Raw genomic sequence first — 15,946 nt, forward strand, 5'->3', positions numbered from 1 at the left:
CAACATCGAGTAAAATTGTCTGGAATATAATTTTAAATTAGCCACTTGATTAGAAGGGTCTAAAACTATGGAGAAGCCAAGTCATATGCCTTGTATATATCTGACTATTATGACGCATAAATCTTTGTAGATCTTGTTTCGTAGTGCCTTGTCCGCATCCGAATGTTATAATGCCATGCACCACAATTGAATCGTTTATTTGATGTTGCGCATGGCGAACTTTTGAGTTTTGACCAATTGCATTCGAATTTCGTAACTAGCTGATAATTTCCATTTACTCGTACGGTGCACTAATTTTAAAGAAAAATAAGATTTCTATACAATAAAACCATAGCTAATGTGGAATACAAAGTTGAGCATTTGCTTGTGAGTTGAAGAATTATCACAGTATTAATTAGTTGGTTATTAATTCATTAGTTAGTTACTGTTAGTTGTTAGTTAATGTGAGTTGGTTATTTCATTCTTTACTGATATAAATATCAGTACCTTGTAATCGATACTTCACTTTTCAATGAATCAATTTCTTCTCACTTTCAATATGGTATTAGAGCTCTAATTGAGCTCTGGTATTTCTCCCAAGAATCCTTTTCTTTCTTCCGCCTTTCTTTTCTGAGAAAATGGCAGCCCAGCCTGAAAACGTTAATAACATTGGGAATCCCTTTTACCTTCATCCCAATGAAAACCCAGGATTAGTTCTTGTTTCTTCCCAGATGAATGGAAGAAATTTTCATACTTGGTTGAGAGCTATGAAAATTGCATTACGATCCAAGAATAAGCTTTCCTTTGTCGATGGAACAATTACCATGCCAGGAACTGATGATCCCACTTATGGAGCTTGGGACAGATGCAATACAGTGGTGGTGTCTTGGTTGCAACACTCCATTTTTGATACAATTGTGCAATCTGTTCTATGGATGGATAAAGCCGAAGATATCTGGAAAGATCTGCAAGAAAGGTTTGCACAATCGGATATCTTTAGAATTTCAGATTTACATGATGAAATCTTGAAAATCCAACAGAACACGAAGATGGTAGCAGAATAATTCACAGAGTTGAAATCTTTATGGGATGAGCTGGATAGCCTGCAACTAATGCCCAAATGTAATTGTCAACCAACATGCAACTGTTCTCATGAACAGATCAAGAGTAGACTAGAAAGAGATAGAGTGATTCGATTTTTAAAGGGTCTCAATGACCAATTCTCCCATGTATGCTCTCAGGTGATGATGATTGATCCCTTACCTACTATCAATAAGGTTTTTTCTTTGGTAAGTCAACAAGAAAGACGTCTTAATCTTGATCTCAGTATCAATCAGAATGATTCCCAAGCATTTGTTAATGCTTTTGATCAACGCAAAGACAGAAATGAATCTTCCAATTCCAATCCCAGTTTTAATTCCAATCCCAGTTTCAATTCCAATCCCAGTTCCAATTTTAATTCCAATCCTAGTTTCAATTCCAGTTTCAATCCTAATTTCAATTCCAGAAATGATGGGAGAAATACCAGTCGCTTCAATCACAGTACAGGGAGAGGACGAGGGAATGGAAAATTCTGCACTTATTGCAAGAAGCCAAATCATACAATTGAGAATTGTTATCAGAAGCATGGCTTTCCACCAGGCTTTCGATCAAGAACATCTCACACAGCCAATTACCTCCAGTTTGATGAATTGGAAGATAACAAAGAAAACCAAGATTCTGATGACAGTTTCAGATTTTCAAAGGATCAATATCAACAATTGATGGGAATGCTGAATCAAAAGAACCTATTTCCACCTACACACTCATCCAATCTGGTGACTTCCTCTGCTTTCAATTCTAACACAAAAGAATCAGGTATATCTTTCAAGGTTTGAATTTTGGATACAGGAGCCACAGATCATATAACATGCATGTAATCTTTTCTGACTTCTATTCATTTCATTAAACCCATTACCATTACACTGCCTAATGGTGCACACATTATTGCATCAAAAGCTGGAAATGCTTATATCTCAGAATCTTTGCATCTTAAAGATGTCTTACTTGTTCCTCACTTTCATGTAAACCTCATTTCTGTTACCAAACTCACACATGATCTAAAATGCTACACTCTTTTTCATGATTCAACTTGCTTTATTAATCAGGTACCTTCGAACAAGATGATTGGTTCAGCTAGGAAAGTCGATGGATTGTACATTCTACATGATGATTCTATCAAGCACAAAGATTCTTCCCTCATTTGGCACTATAGACTAGGTCATCCTTCACATTCTGTAACTAAATCAATGTGTATCCAATTTCCTTTCATATCTTGTAAAAATGTTAGTCCATGTGACATTTGTCATACTTCCAAACAAAGATGTTTACCTTACATTTCCAGTAATTCGAATTTGACTTCTCCTTTTCAAATAATCCACACTGATATCTGGGGTCCTATCTCTACACCATCTATTCATGGCCATCGTTATTTTTTGACTATTGTTGATGATTTCTCAAGATTCACTTGGTTAATTCTAATGAAAAACAAAACTGAAACAAGAGTTCACATTAAAAACTTCATTTCCTATGTTGAAAACCAGTTTAAGTCTTCTGTTAAGATAATAAGAAGTGACAATGGACTCGAATTTTCCATGATCGAGCTATACCATACCAAAGGAATTATTCACCAAAAGTCCTGTGTAGAAGCTCATCAACAAAATGGCTTAGTTGAAAGAAAACACCAACATATTCTTAATGTTGGTAAATCTCTTTTCTTTCAAGCTAACTTACCAAAACACCTTTGGTCCTATGCTGTTTCACATGCTACACACATAATAAACAGATTATGCACTCCCTTACTTGATAATAAAACCCCATATGAAATTCTTCACAATCAAACACCTATCCTCATACATCTTAAAGCCTTTGGTTGTTTAGCTTATGCTTCCACACTTCAACAAGGCCGTACCAAACTTTCACCCAGAGCCTCTAAATGTGTCTTCCTAGGATATAAAGAAGGTATGAAAGGTTACATTATGTTCAATCTGTCATGAAGGGCCATTTTCATTTCTAGGAATGTCATTTTCTATGAGAATCATTTCCCATTCAATCCTGTAGATCATATTTCAAAAGATAGCAAACCTATATCCATCTGCCATCCCACCACTTTATATGATGTACCCGAATTCATCACAAATTTACAAACAGAAGACACTCCTTTACTAGCAACCCATGAACATTCAGAACCAATTGATTCAGATCAGAACTCTTCCATATCTTCTCAAACAGATCCTGTCCAATCATCAATACCCCCTAGAAGATCAACCAGAAACCACAAAGCACCAGATTACTTGACAGATTATCATGTCTCTCTATCGAATGCAATAACTGAACCATCATCAAAGTCAGGTACTCCCTCTTATCCTTTATCTTCTGTTCTATCTTATTCTTTTTGTTCTCCATCTTATAAAAATTTATGTCTTAATACCATGACATGCATTGAACCCAAAACAAGCAACCAAGCTTCAAAATTTGAGTGTTGGCAGAAAGCCATGCATGATGAACTCGTGGCTCTTGAACAAAATCATACTTGGAAGATTGTTGATCTGCCATCACACACTACACCTATCGGATGTAAATGGGTTTATAAGATCAAACATAAGGCTGATGGTTCCATTGAGAGGTACAAGGCTAGATTAGTGGCTAAAGGCTATACCCAACTCGAAGGGGTAGACTACTTAGACACATTTTCCCCAGTTGTTAAGCTCACTACAGTTCGCATTCTGCTTTCCATTGCAACTGCCAAAGGATGGGATGTCCAACAATTGGATGTCAACAATGCATTCTTACATGGAGACCTTCATGAAGATGTGTACATGGTTCTTCCACCAGGAATCAAATCTGAGAATTCCAATCAAGTTTGTAAACTCCAGCGTTCCTTACATGTACTCAAGCAAGCTAGTAGGCAATGGCATGCCAAATTAACCACTTTTCTGTTCTCAATTGGATATACACAGTCCCAAGCAGATCATTCCTTACTCATACGTCAAGTTGATAAGTCCTTCACTGCTTTATTGATATATGTCGATGACATTGTCCTTACAGGGACTGACAATGCTGAGATTTCTCGTGTCAAACAACTCCTAGACAAGCAGTTCAAAATTAAAGACTTAGGTCCAGTGAGATTTTTTTTGGGGCTTGAGGTTGCTCATTCCAAACATGGTATAGTTCTACATCAGCGAAAATATGCATTAGAACTGATCTCAGATGCTGGTTTGCTTGCTTCCAAACCAACTTTAACACCTATGGATCCTACCATCAGATTAAGCAAAGAACATGGCAAGCCTTACTCAGATCCTGCTGCATACCGTCGACTGGTAGGACGTTTGTTGTACTTAACTACTACACGTCCTGATCTTTCATTCCCTGTTCAGCAGCTTAGCCAATTCATGGCTGACCCAAGGGACTCTCATTTTCATGCTGCCATGCGAGTTCTGAAATACATTAAAGCTTCACCTTCAAAGGGCTTGTTTTTCTCCAGGCACAACAACCTTGTTCCCTCTGGATTTGCAGATGCAGATTGGGCCAGTTGTCCAGACTCTCGACGATCCATATCGGGTTATTGTGTCTTTCTTGGAGATACTTTGGTTTCATGGAAATCAAAGAAACAATCCACCGTTTCTAGATCCTCCTCAGAATCTGAATATAGAGCCTTAGCTGCAGTTGCTTGTGAGCTTCAATGGTTGTCTCACCTCTTCAAGGACCTCTGCATTGCCATTGAACAACCTATCTCCCTCTTCTGTGACAACCGATCAGCTATCTACCTTGCTCACAACCCAGCTTTCCATGAACGCAGCAAGCACATAGAGATCGATTGCCATATAATCAGGGAAAAGTGAATTCTGGTTTAGTTCACCTTCTTCCTATCAGCTCTGCTAACCAACTGGCTGACATTCTAACCAAGGCTCTTCCTTCTACTCCTTTCCATTTTTTACTATCCAAGTTGGGATTGAAGGACATTCATCTTCCAACTTGAGGGGGGCTATCACAGTATTAATTAGTTGGTTATTAATTCATTAGTTAGTTACTGTTAGTTGTTAGTTAATGTGAGTTGGTTATTTCATTCTTTACTGATATAAATATCAGTACCTTGTAATCGATACTTCACTTTTCAATGAATCAATTTCTTCTCACTTTCAATAAGAATTAAAATATAATTAATTATATTAAAATTAGAGATATTTGATATTTTAAACATTCATAAAATATTTAATTTTTTTATTAAGTAATTAAGATGATTTATTGAAAGGTAATAGATGCTTCTTAACTAAGGATACTAACTAGCGAGACCAAATAAATGATTATAAATGTAATAACCCTTGGTGACTTTATGTTAGAAAATTGATTACATAAATAAAATATCATCAAATCTTATGAATGGTAATGTTAATCTGGTTCAAGATAACTTCTCAGAGTCATGCTTGCATGCTAGGTTTTGATTTTCACAAACCCCTTTCAAACTCCAAGATGAACTCATATGAACCATTCAACAAATATACAATTTTCCATTTATTACATCTATAGACTATTTTGTTATCATATTGTCATACTCCAAACCCAACTTGGTTTAGTTTTCCTTGGACATTCAAAAGAAAAAGTATTAGTTAAAAACAATTTAATCACGTGATGAATTAATTCAATCCAAAAGTTTAAATTATTAAATGATGGCCTCATAAACAATTATCTCACCTAAAAACTTAAGTTAATAAGTGATGTACCTTGAATAATTTTTATATTATATCTTTGTAAACCTCCTCACATAAGGGACATTTGGGTTTGAAGAATGAATATTGCATCGACCCATTTTTTTAGGTTCTACCTTTATGAGCATTTAATAGTATTTATATTATATCTCTCCAACACACATTCTCATGCAAAGGCTATATAAGCTTGAAGGGTGAATGATGCATTAAATTCAGAAATTTCGTAATATTTAATATTTTTATTAATAGAATAAAAACGGTAAAGATCAAACTTGTAACCACTATAAAGCGCAATTCAACTCAGCAGGTTAAGCTTGTATGTGAATGCCTAATCAATGATTTTTATATTATATCTCTTAAACACTTAAATCATTACTTAACATAAAATACTTTTAAAATATATTTCTATCACAGTTCATAAAATATTATACATGTTAAATAATAATTTACGTGGATATAATTCACCTTGCTTACTTAAAAATTAATTTTATAGAAAAAATATTTGTCTTTTTAAATGTCATAACTTCATTTCACTTTTACAAAAAGATGAGATCCACATTTTTATTTTTATTTTTATTTTTGTCCACCCTCTCTCCCATGATCTATCTCTTTCTCTCACTTAAAATAACACACCTTTACATCCTTTAAAATGACACACATTTTTTCCTAATTCAATACATGGAACAAATTATATAGCCTAAATGCTCAGATAAGTTGTCCTAGTGGTCATTGATCAGGTCTAAATTACGTATCGGATCAGATCTCTCACACGTCCAATAACAAAAAAGGGCATGCAAATCTCCACTAAAGTGCCTAACGTATTTATCAGGTCCAATCCCACAACTCAAACTTTATCAGGAAAATTACCTCTAATATATGATATTGGAAAAATATTATCTTATGTTGTAGGAGAGTATTTTTCTCTCCTACACATACATCGACTTTCGTGTTGCTTTTTTTCTTTTTTTCTTTTTCTTTAAGTGTGTGGGTCCCACTCATCACTATCTCTATGACATAAGAGATGTCGCATGAGATTAATAAAGCCCTATGATATTAACCAAAGAATATTATTAGTTTTGTTTTTTAGGGTTCGCTTTTTCTGTAATTATTGTAATTACAAATAAATTATCTACAATAAGCCTAATACGATATCGTTTTGGGATAGAAATTATGGTGTTTTGTAATTTTAATTTATTTCAGGATTATTATAATCTTTGTAATTATTATTTTTTAATCTCAAAACGACATCATTTTTAAAATAAATGCAGATAACTTATCTGCAGTAACTGCAGAAATATTATTCTATTCTTTTTTATAATTTTTAAATTACGATCTAATCACATGTCATCGCATCATTAAAAGAGTTTTCAACATTTCAAATAACTATTATCATAATAAAACTCATTTAATAATTTAATAACATCATCAAATAATAATAAAAACTACACTTGACAATGGATCTCTCTCTCTCTCTCGTATGTAATCTCTCTTATTCTTTCTTTTTTGGACATGTGACATATAAAGTGGGAATTCTATTTCCAAATGTACGACAATACGATCTTTTTTCTTTCTTTTTTGGTAATAACGACAATACGATCTTTAATAGTGGCTCATTCTACTCATTATTATCATTTTTTTGTTCAATTTGTCCTTAACGCCAACCTCAATTTTATGAAGGTTTTGCAATTTTCTTTTGGACTTTGATTTTCTTACGTGACATAAAAATTGGATTCTCGTATTATGAGTTAACTAGTGATAAACCCCACACATATTAAATACAAAAAAGAAAATTACATGCAAATCAAAGAGTCACAATATAAAAAAATATTTCTTATACACATTAGAAGTGTTTTTCCCTTTTCTTTTAAGTAAAATTAGATGTGTAAATGAACTAGGTCGGCCTACAGCGGCCTAACCTATATTAGGCCAGACTTGACCTATTATAAATAGTAAAATAAAACAGACCTACGTTTTTAAAAAAAGCTATTTAAAAAACAGGTCATAGATTTTTTTGTACACGTCGGACCTATAAACTTATAGGCCGACCTATATCATATTATTTATTTAAAATATAATAAATAAAATTATTATTTTAATAATTTTAAATAATAAAATAATATTATTTTAGTTATTCTTTTAATCGTTAAATGATTAATAGACTTAAACAGGCTAGCAAGCTTAAGCCAAGGTTTTTATTTTTTAAATACAGGTCAAACCAGACTTATAATTTGAGATCTATACAGGCTAATAGGTCAGGCCAGGTCATACCAAATATTTTTTTACACAAACCTAACCTATTTAAATCAAAGACTAGCTTAACCTAACATATTTACACTCCTAGATAGAAGTCGGGCAAAGGCTCAAATTAAGAAAGACAAAACTAACTAGAAAATCCTGTTGCTGAGAAATTGACCGTCATAAACAGGCAAAAATAGTTTACCCAAAAAAGAGGTGAAAGTAGAAGATTTACAAACGTGTTCTTGGTAAAGCTGAATTGATTATGAATGAAAGTACAAGTTGCAGAAATGTGCAGTTAGGCTAGTAAAGTTTTGCAGTGATGGAATAAAATTTGCCAAAGAGGGAAAAGAGTTTTAAAATATTGAAAATTTGCCAACAGCTTTGCAACTCAATTGGCATGGATCCCCTCTTTAAGACCAGGGTGACCCAGGTGAACCTCCAATGTACTAATTAAATAAATAAATAAAATTGTCGATAATTTATCATAATTGCAAAAACTAGAATCTGCCTGAATAAATTCAATGGCTTGTTAAGAACAAAAAAAAAATAAAAAGACAGATTGGGCTCCCCATAAAGCTTGTTAAGAAGTGGGGTTGGGTCCTTTATTGATGCTCTTACTGCAATCTCAAGCTTCGGATGGTCCTGTTCTGAGTAAGGAAATTAGGAAAATGTGAAAATGAGTTTTAACCAATAAGCATAACAATTGTAACCGAAAAAACCATGTCTGCATCAATGTTACTTGGCAACAATGTCACCAAGAGTGCAATCCACTTTAACATCATTCATCGCAAGCAAAATTTTCATAGAGTGAGATGGCTTCTGGTTTTAGAAATATTTAAGTGAGTAGTAATAAAGTCCCACATTGATTAAATATGAACCAAGTGAGGACCGTATAAGAGCGAAAGATCTATAAATCTACAGTCTTAAAATTTTAGGTTGAGATGTGGTGTCGACTCACTTATTGTGGTTTGTCATTTGGCCATACCATTGTTAACATGTGGAATGACATAGTTTTGTACGTGCAAAGGAATGCTATTAGAATCACATCCATTTGAAATCAGATTCAACAAGCAATAAGGTTAATTGAAATAATTAAAAGACTTGTTTGAAAATTTCCATTTTGTTTCTTCAAAGTCATTAACGATGGTCATACAAAAGTAATACAATTTGAAAGTGAATTGGATAAGGAACTTGCTTATCATTTTTGGAATCACTTTTGCATTTAAAAAATTGTATGGCATGATCAATAGATATGTACAACAAAGGAGGGCACATAAGACAACAAAACATGGTGCAAGTATGAAATATGCATACTTACGACATAGATGCATGCTCCTTCTAACCAACACATCCCAACCATGGGCTTGAGGGTTCCTTTACAGATAATGTGGTTTCAGAAAATGCTTGTTGCACATCGCTTTTTTGTCTCACCAGTGAGGTGTCAGAATCAGAGTGGAGATATGTAGAAATTTTGGTGGGACTAGTTACAATCAGATAGCAAAAATCATATTGTACAGATGAGGTGTGATGTGATGTGTCTAGAAGTCTGTATGGATAGCTTTACTATGTGGTTTCACATTCAAAGTCCACATTAGCTTTGCATATATTCAGTGGCTGTAGGGAAGTCTCTTAGTGAAGGACTGTAATCTAGACACAAATATAATAGTCCAAAAGACTGAACCATGAGACTACCATTTGAAGTGAATATTTTAAGTCCATATTATTGGTCTTCAGAATACAGAGCACTTCATACTTAAAAGGCTAATTATACAGTGTTTTATCGAATCATAATTAATCATCTACGTGTGGATTATGGCCAGCTGTTTGTGGGGGATGAACATTTTAGCAATGTTACATATGCTGAAGAACATTGTGTAAAATTACAAAAGTAGATCAAACACGATGCATTGCTTCATGCTAAATTTTAATGTAACATAATATGCCTATATAGTAATTTTGAACAAACACTCACACTGAATGTAAATGCAGACAAGCATATGCAAGAGATTTAAAACACATATTGCACTCTCTCGGGGAGAATGAAGGATATATGTTGATGCTTCATTTTTACAGGAAAAAAGAGTATTTACCTTTCATCTGTTTGTTGAAGCTTTTTCATTCTTCATAATCATATGGAATGATTTAGACCGATCCTCCTCAACCATTTCCCTTAGTATATCATCTTCAATCTTCTCAGCTTGCCATTGAGAAGGGTCCTCCACAAAGGCCTCGCTAAAAATCATGCTTGATACCCACTCTTTCCAAGTGGTTCTTCGGTACTTATCTTCCTCCAATGAGCCTGTTACCAAGAGCTGATACACATAAACCACTTTTTGCTGACCAGGACGAAAGGCACGAGCAATAGCCTGCTTTGTTTTTGATGGGTTCCACTCTGAATCCAACATAATCACACGAGAAGCAGCTGTCAAACTAATGCCTTCAGCACAAGCTGTAATTGAAGCAAGGAGTATCATTGATACTCCACCAGGCTCCTCAAACTTGTCCATTATTACACCCCGTTCAAAGAGCTCTAGTTCCCCAGTTAGTACCAAAACTTCACGACCTTTTCTCCATCCAAAGTACTTCTCAAAATATTCTAGAAATAATTTGACAGGTGCAATGTTGTGACAAAAGATAAGAATCTTCTCCTTCTTGACAACACGATAGATAAGGCTCAAAACAAATCTTACTTTTGACCCTATTTTTAAATCAAACTTGTATTTATCTAGCTCCTTCAATTGCTCCCTAGTGAGAAACTTTTCAGCACAGACAGCTGTTTTGACCAACCAAGGATGTATTGAACCAAGAGTTATCAAAAGCTCTAACTCCAGAGGGTATCCACTGCACTTAGCCATTCTCTTGTGCAGGATCTGCAAAATCTCATGCTGTACATCAGTTGTATTCATTAGCAATGTGTAAATTTGTAAACCAGGTAGACTATCAGAATTCCCACCTTCATAAACATCTATAAAACCATTTGTTACATTCCTCAACATGTTTAGACCTTCCATCCTCTCGTCACCAATATTTGAGTCAATTTTCTTAGCAATTTTATCCAGGAAGAATTTTCTAGCCCGTGACTCTATTAAATGATATGCCTTTTCTGGTGCCCTCCTTTTCCTCCTGTATTTTGGGTCTAATGCTTTCAGAACTTCAAAAGAAAACACTGGTCTTGCCAGGCAGAGAGTGTTGAAGTATTCACAGAAGTTGTTCTGAAATAATGTACCCGAAAGTAATATCCTCAATTTTGTCTCTACTTTCATTAAAACTTTTCTCAACCTTGATTTAGTGCTTCTTGGATTATGCCCTTCATCCAGTACCAGGAGCCCAGGACTTTCCCTCAATACTTTAGCCATATACTTTCTGTGTGCAAACTTTGAATCCTCTCGCATCAATGTTAAAAATGAAGTATAGCCCATTATTAGAACACTTGGGTGTGAATGCCACTTTTGTATATTTTCCAGGCAATCCAAAACATGCTTTACATCCTCAGTGGGCTTGGGAAATCCAGGAAAAACCATTGCTGATTTCTGCTTGTATACCCTGAAGGTTCTACGGCCATGAATCAGATACACTGGTACAGGAATTTCCCACTTGATAAATTCTTTATACCAAGTATAGAGCGTTGTTTTTGGAGCAAGGACCAGAGGCCTCTTCCCGGGGAATAACCTCAAGTAGCTAACAAGAAAAGCAATAATGAGTAAAGTTTTTCCAGCTCCAGGAGAATGAGATATCACACAGCCACCTCTTTTTCGGGATTCTGCTTCCATAAGAGCTGGTTCCATAGACCCTGCAATATTTTGCCAAAGAAACTCAAAAGCTTTCTTTTGGTGGACATGCAACTTTTTTCTAAGTTCGGGAATTAATGCCCAAACGTTATCACTTTCTTCAGAAATAGGTTCATCAGGAGAAGCATAAGTTGCGCAAAGTTGGAAATCATCATCTTCATCAGTCTTGGACCCTGAATATTCTCCACCACACTGCTTATCCTCTTGGTGACACACTGAACGTTCTATCTGCCAACACCAAAAAGGTTATCAAACACTGTCTGGGGAAAGAGATAAAATATCTAACCAAAACTGTGGTTAACATCAGGAACTAAGTTTCAGATAGATAGATTTTGGGATAGCATACATGTTCCTTCTAAAATCACAGTTTCGTTTGTACTATTCTATGATATATTTTGCATAATAGTGTGAGATAATAGCCTTGTGACTTGGTTGCCAGAATGCAGGAACATAAGACAATGGAGATTTCTTTATAGATTTTAAACTCGACTTACAAAGGGTGGCAAAACATATTTAATCTCCATCCTCACAAAGCCACATTTTAGGCAGTAAATTCCAATTTCTTCGTTCAATCTATAATCATGTTCACAAACTTCAGTCGATTTCTCCAGAGCCTCAGCACAATTGTCAGCATTTGAACCCTAATTAAATAGTTGAACTGAATCAGCATTAGATGAAAATCAAAACAAAACACAAACACAAACAAAAGGAATAAAGAGGGGAAAGGAATGGCCAATGGTTACACCTCTTTGTCTTCGTTAAGATAACTTGATGCCAATGACACTTCCATTTCTCTCCATAACATATCTATCTCAGACATTTCTTCCTCATCCTCCTCTCTATGTGATAACTCTGTTTCCTTCGGTTGGCCAAACATGCTTGTTGCCTGGACTTGCTTCCACTGATCAGTAACAGATGGTTCTTCTTTAGCTGGTCTTGTATTCATTTTCTTTAAGTATGAATTTATCAATTCCTTGTAGGCAGCTGCATTTAAGGTTCTGTCTCTGCCTTTATAAGTTTTTTCTTCGCCAAGATTTCTACTTCTTGAATATGTAGAATGATATTTTTTCTCTTGAGTTCCTTTATTGGAATTTATCCCTTCCCATTTGTTTCCAATATCCATGTCATCCAGATCACATAAACTCCTCTTCTGTAATTTAGGGGTGCCAAAACTATAATGATAATTCCATGAAAAATCATCACTCTTTTCTGCATCATCTGATTTTTCAGGCAGATTATAGGGCTCAAAAGTCAACAGATTAACATTGTTCCCCTTTAGTTTAGGGCTATTTTTCAGATGATGATATCTGGAAGAATTTTCAGTACATTCATGCCCGTAACTTCTAGTAACCTTGTCATTTACATCATAATGCTCAAGGGCTATTGGATCACCTTGATCAGGAAAAGGAATAATAGCAAGTTGATTTTGATGCTCATTTTGATTAGCATCGCCTAACTTTACCTCCCCGGTTTTAGCCCTCCTGTTAGCCCTCCTCTTGTACACTACAAGCTCCCGGCAGGTATTCACCTTCTTGACCTTTTGACAATTGTTAACATCCTCTTCTGGACAGTTTTGCTGCAAACCAAACAGGCATGATAATGGCAATGACAATTCATCATCCTCCCATGTGTCTATCTTAACTGGTGGCCTGGTTCTAAAAGAACCAACTTCGAACTCAGAAACATCATCGCAACCAAGGTAACGCTCAGGTTGTACATTCCGGCGTTTGGAACGTCGTAAGCCCTCAATATTATAAGATGGAGACACTTTATCTTCATGGGATTCATGTGCATACTCAATTCTCTCGATAGTATGTGTAACAACTTGAGAAACAAAAGGTACTAATACGTCATTGTCTATTCTGAAATTCACAACATTTATATGAGACTCAGTGTTCAATGAAGTGCTAATAATATTACTTCCCAAAATTTGATACACTAGCTTGTTTTCTACAGATCTTGCACAAAATGAAACCTTCTTTACAACAGACGCAGCAACTAACCATGAAAGATCACATAAAAATTTTCCCAAAAGCAATTTAGTTTGTGATAATGCAGAGCAGTCCTCAGATGAAGCCCACCGGTAAGGCTGATTTTCACAAGGAATATGTTCAAGTCTTTGGAGGATAGAGATTTGATTGATTCCAACTATTTTAATCTCCTTACTAAGAGTTCTTATCTCTGCACCAAGCGAACCTTGATTAACATAGAAGTTGACATAAAATTGACATGAGCACTCAGATTCATGGGGCTTTCTCTGTATAGAACTTATTTTAGCATCAGCCCAAACCTATAATAAAAAAAAAATCAGTAAATCATACTTTAAATTTTGGCAACTACAACTCTCAAATTAAAGAAGAGGATTTTATCCAAAAAAAAAGAAAAAGGAGAGGACTTAAACAAAGGCCAAGTGATATGGGAAGAGAATCAAGACGGGAAAAGCCATATTTATCACTTAGTAAATGCCAAACACAAATTTCTCACACTAATAAAGCAGAAAATATTAACCATGTAAATGTGCTCTATTTTGCTATTATCTCATATAAGGAGATCTTGAAAACAAAGTACCGTTTCCAACACATTATTTCAGCAAATATGCATTAAAAAAAGTCAAAATAAAGGAAGAATTAGAACTTATCCACTGCATAAATACATTAGGTTATGCAAGCATCATACTCAGTTGAGCTAAAAAAGAAACTTCAAGTGTGAAATTGCATTGGCCAATTGGGGTTATCTTAAGGTGTACTGCAACAAAAGATGACTTGAAGATTCTGTTTTAAATGTTATAATTTATGAAATTCAAGAACCTTAATTGAAAAGATAACAAGTTTAAATTTCAGCTTAAGAGGATCACTTACAGGTTCGAGACTAAATTCATCTGAATTATCAGTGCGCTGAGGGGCTGATAACACGCATATGTCAATTCCAGGACGTAATAAGCAGGAGCAATCTGATAAAGTAGCTTTCCTTGACCTTATACGAATGTCTGAGGAGGGGCCTTTCTCCATAGCCATATGACGATCATCTAAAAAATGCATGGTCATAGTTCCTGACTCGATTTTTAGGAGCTCCACAGCTTGCCACGAGCCAAAGATAACTGCTTCAAAGGCTGTTTACAAAGAAAATTTGAGGAAGTCAATATGTTAAAAGAATCTTTGCTAAAGAATGTGAATGCATGATTACAGAAATTGTAAGCAACTGACACTCATGTTGGACAAGAACTAGTCAATTAAGTTTGTCTTATAAATTACAATGCCTTTTTTACCTTGACCAAGGCACTGACATTCCTTTCAGTATTGTAGAATCAATGTTGGAACTCATTAGTATTTATTCCGTTCATTATTTTTCTTTTCTTTCTCATGCATAGTGATCAATTGATAAAAAAGACAAGGAAGGGCTTACGCTGAGAACTGAATGGATGATTCAATTGATGTAACTGCCTTTTTCTGTACATGGTTGATTATAACAGCTAACTGACTTGCTGATGTTGTATCTGCAGCAGGTGATTATGTAGATGAACTTCAACTCAAGATCAAAACTTCATCATGCTAGTGCAATAAAAGGCTACTCATTGGCATACAAATACAATGGCATTGTAAATATCTTTAAAAAACTGGAGCAAAAGTGCTTCATTTCATATCTGTTCTTTTCTGCTTCCTAAAGATAAAAGGAAAATTAAGAAGGATAAAATGTGGTACTTCTAAATAGACACACGTATGAAAAGCCCGGGACTTCATTTATTTCATAAGTCAATCATTTCTCCAAGAATAGGTAGGGTGGTCAACTAAACAAAGGGGGAGAATAGAAACAAAACTCTGTTCAACTGTTTCATTTTCCCCCAAAAGCCAAGTTTCCTATCAAAGCAAAGGGCCGTTGATCATCAAATGCTGTGTTAGTTAGCATAAGTCAGACACATTATTACATGTGAAGAGTTCAGAACTTCATCTGAGAATTATATTAAGACAATGATAAGGAAAAAATAAATATTTGTGATACCCACTTTACACTTATACATCCACAAAAATAGCAATAAGTTCTGTATCACAAGAAATAAAAAAAGGCAAGAAAAAAAAAAAAAAAACATCCTTTGAAAAACAAATATATATCCAAAAAAGAATCCAAAGTCATTTCTACATCCTAAGAAGTGAAAAACATAGACTTTCATACTTCACCAGGTGGATCAACCACTTGATGAAC

The 15,946-nt window shown here is 34.8% G+C and overlaps 2 protein-coding genes across 2 annotated transcripts; one reads left to right on the forward strand and one right to left on the reverse strand.

The window, feature by feature from the left end:
• Positions 1-617: 617 nt before the first annotated feature.
• Positions 618-1,856, forward strand: LOC133296724 (uncharacterized). The gene is made up of 2 exons (XM_061495776.1): positions 618-1,031; positions 1,140-1,856. The coding sequence occupies exons 1-2, from the start codon at positions 618-620 to the stop codon at positions 1,854-1,856; spliced, it is 1,131 nt and encodes a 376-aa protein (XP_061351760.1).
• A 6,536-nt stretch (positions 1,857-8,392) lies between these two features.
• On the reverse strand, positions 8,393-15,203 carry LOC133296725 (SNF2 domain-containing protein CLASSY 1-like). Its single transcript, XM_061495777.1, has 7 exons — positions 15,152-15,203; positions 14,608-14,858; positions 13,014-14,039; positions 12,495-12,899; positions 12,244-12,390; positions 10,052-11,977; positions 8,393-8,608 (listed from the first exon to the last, which is right to left on the reverse strand). Exons 1-6 carry the CDS (start codon positions 15,201-15,203, stop codon positions 10,055-10,057), a joined length of 3,804 nt encoding a protein of 1,267 aa, XP_061351761.1. The 3' UTR covers positions 8,393-8,608; positions 10,052-10,054.
• Positions 15,204-15,946: the final 743 nt, after the last annotated feature.

Source organism: Gastrolobium bilobum, unplaced genomic scaffold, assembly GCF_033153095.1.
Source record: "Gastrolobium bilobum isolate Gb01-03AN ecotype WA unplaced genomic scaffold, APGP_CSIRO_Gbil_v1 utg6129, whole genome shotgun sequence".
In the NCBI taxonomy this organism is placed as follows: domain Eukaryota; kingdom Viridiplantae; phylum Streptophyta; class Magnoliopsida; order Fabales; family Fabaceae; genus Gastrolobium; species Gastrolobium bilobum.

Bases quoted from the DNA above. Each gene is read 5' to 3' on its own strand.
- LOC133296724 (XM_061495776.1), top strand. From the start codon at position 618: ATGGCAGCCCAGCCTGAAAACGTTAATAACATTGGGAATCCCTTTTAC. The intron at 1,032-1,139 runs GTAGCAGAATAA...TCTCATGAACAG, and splicing joins TCCAACAGAACACGAAGATG to ATCAAGAGTAGACTAGAAAG.
- LOC133296725 (XM_061495777.1), bottom strand. From the start codon at position 15,203: ATGTACAGAAAAAGGCAGTTACATCAATTGAATCATCCATTCAGTTCT. The intron at 14,040-14,607 runs GTAAGTGATCCT...TTTTTATTATAG, and splicing joins ATGAATTTAGTCTCGAACCT to GTTTGGGCTGATGCTAAAAT. The intron at 11,978-12,243 runs GTAAGTCGAGTT...TGGTGTTGGCAG, and splicing joins AATATGTTTTGCCACCCTTT to ATAGAACGTTCAGTGTGTCA.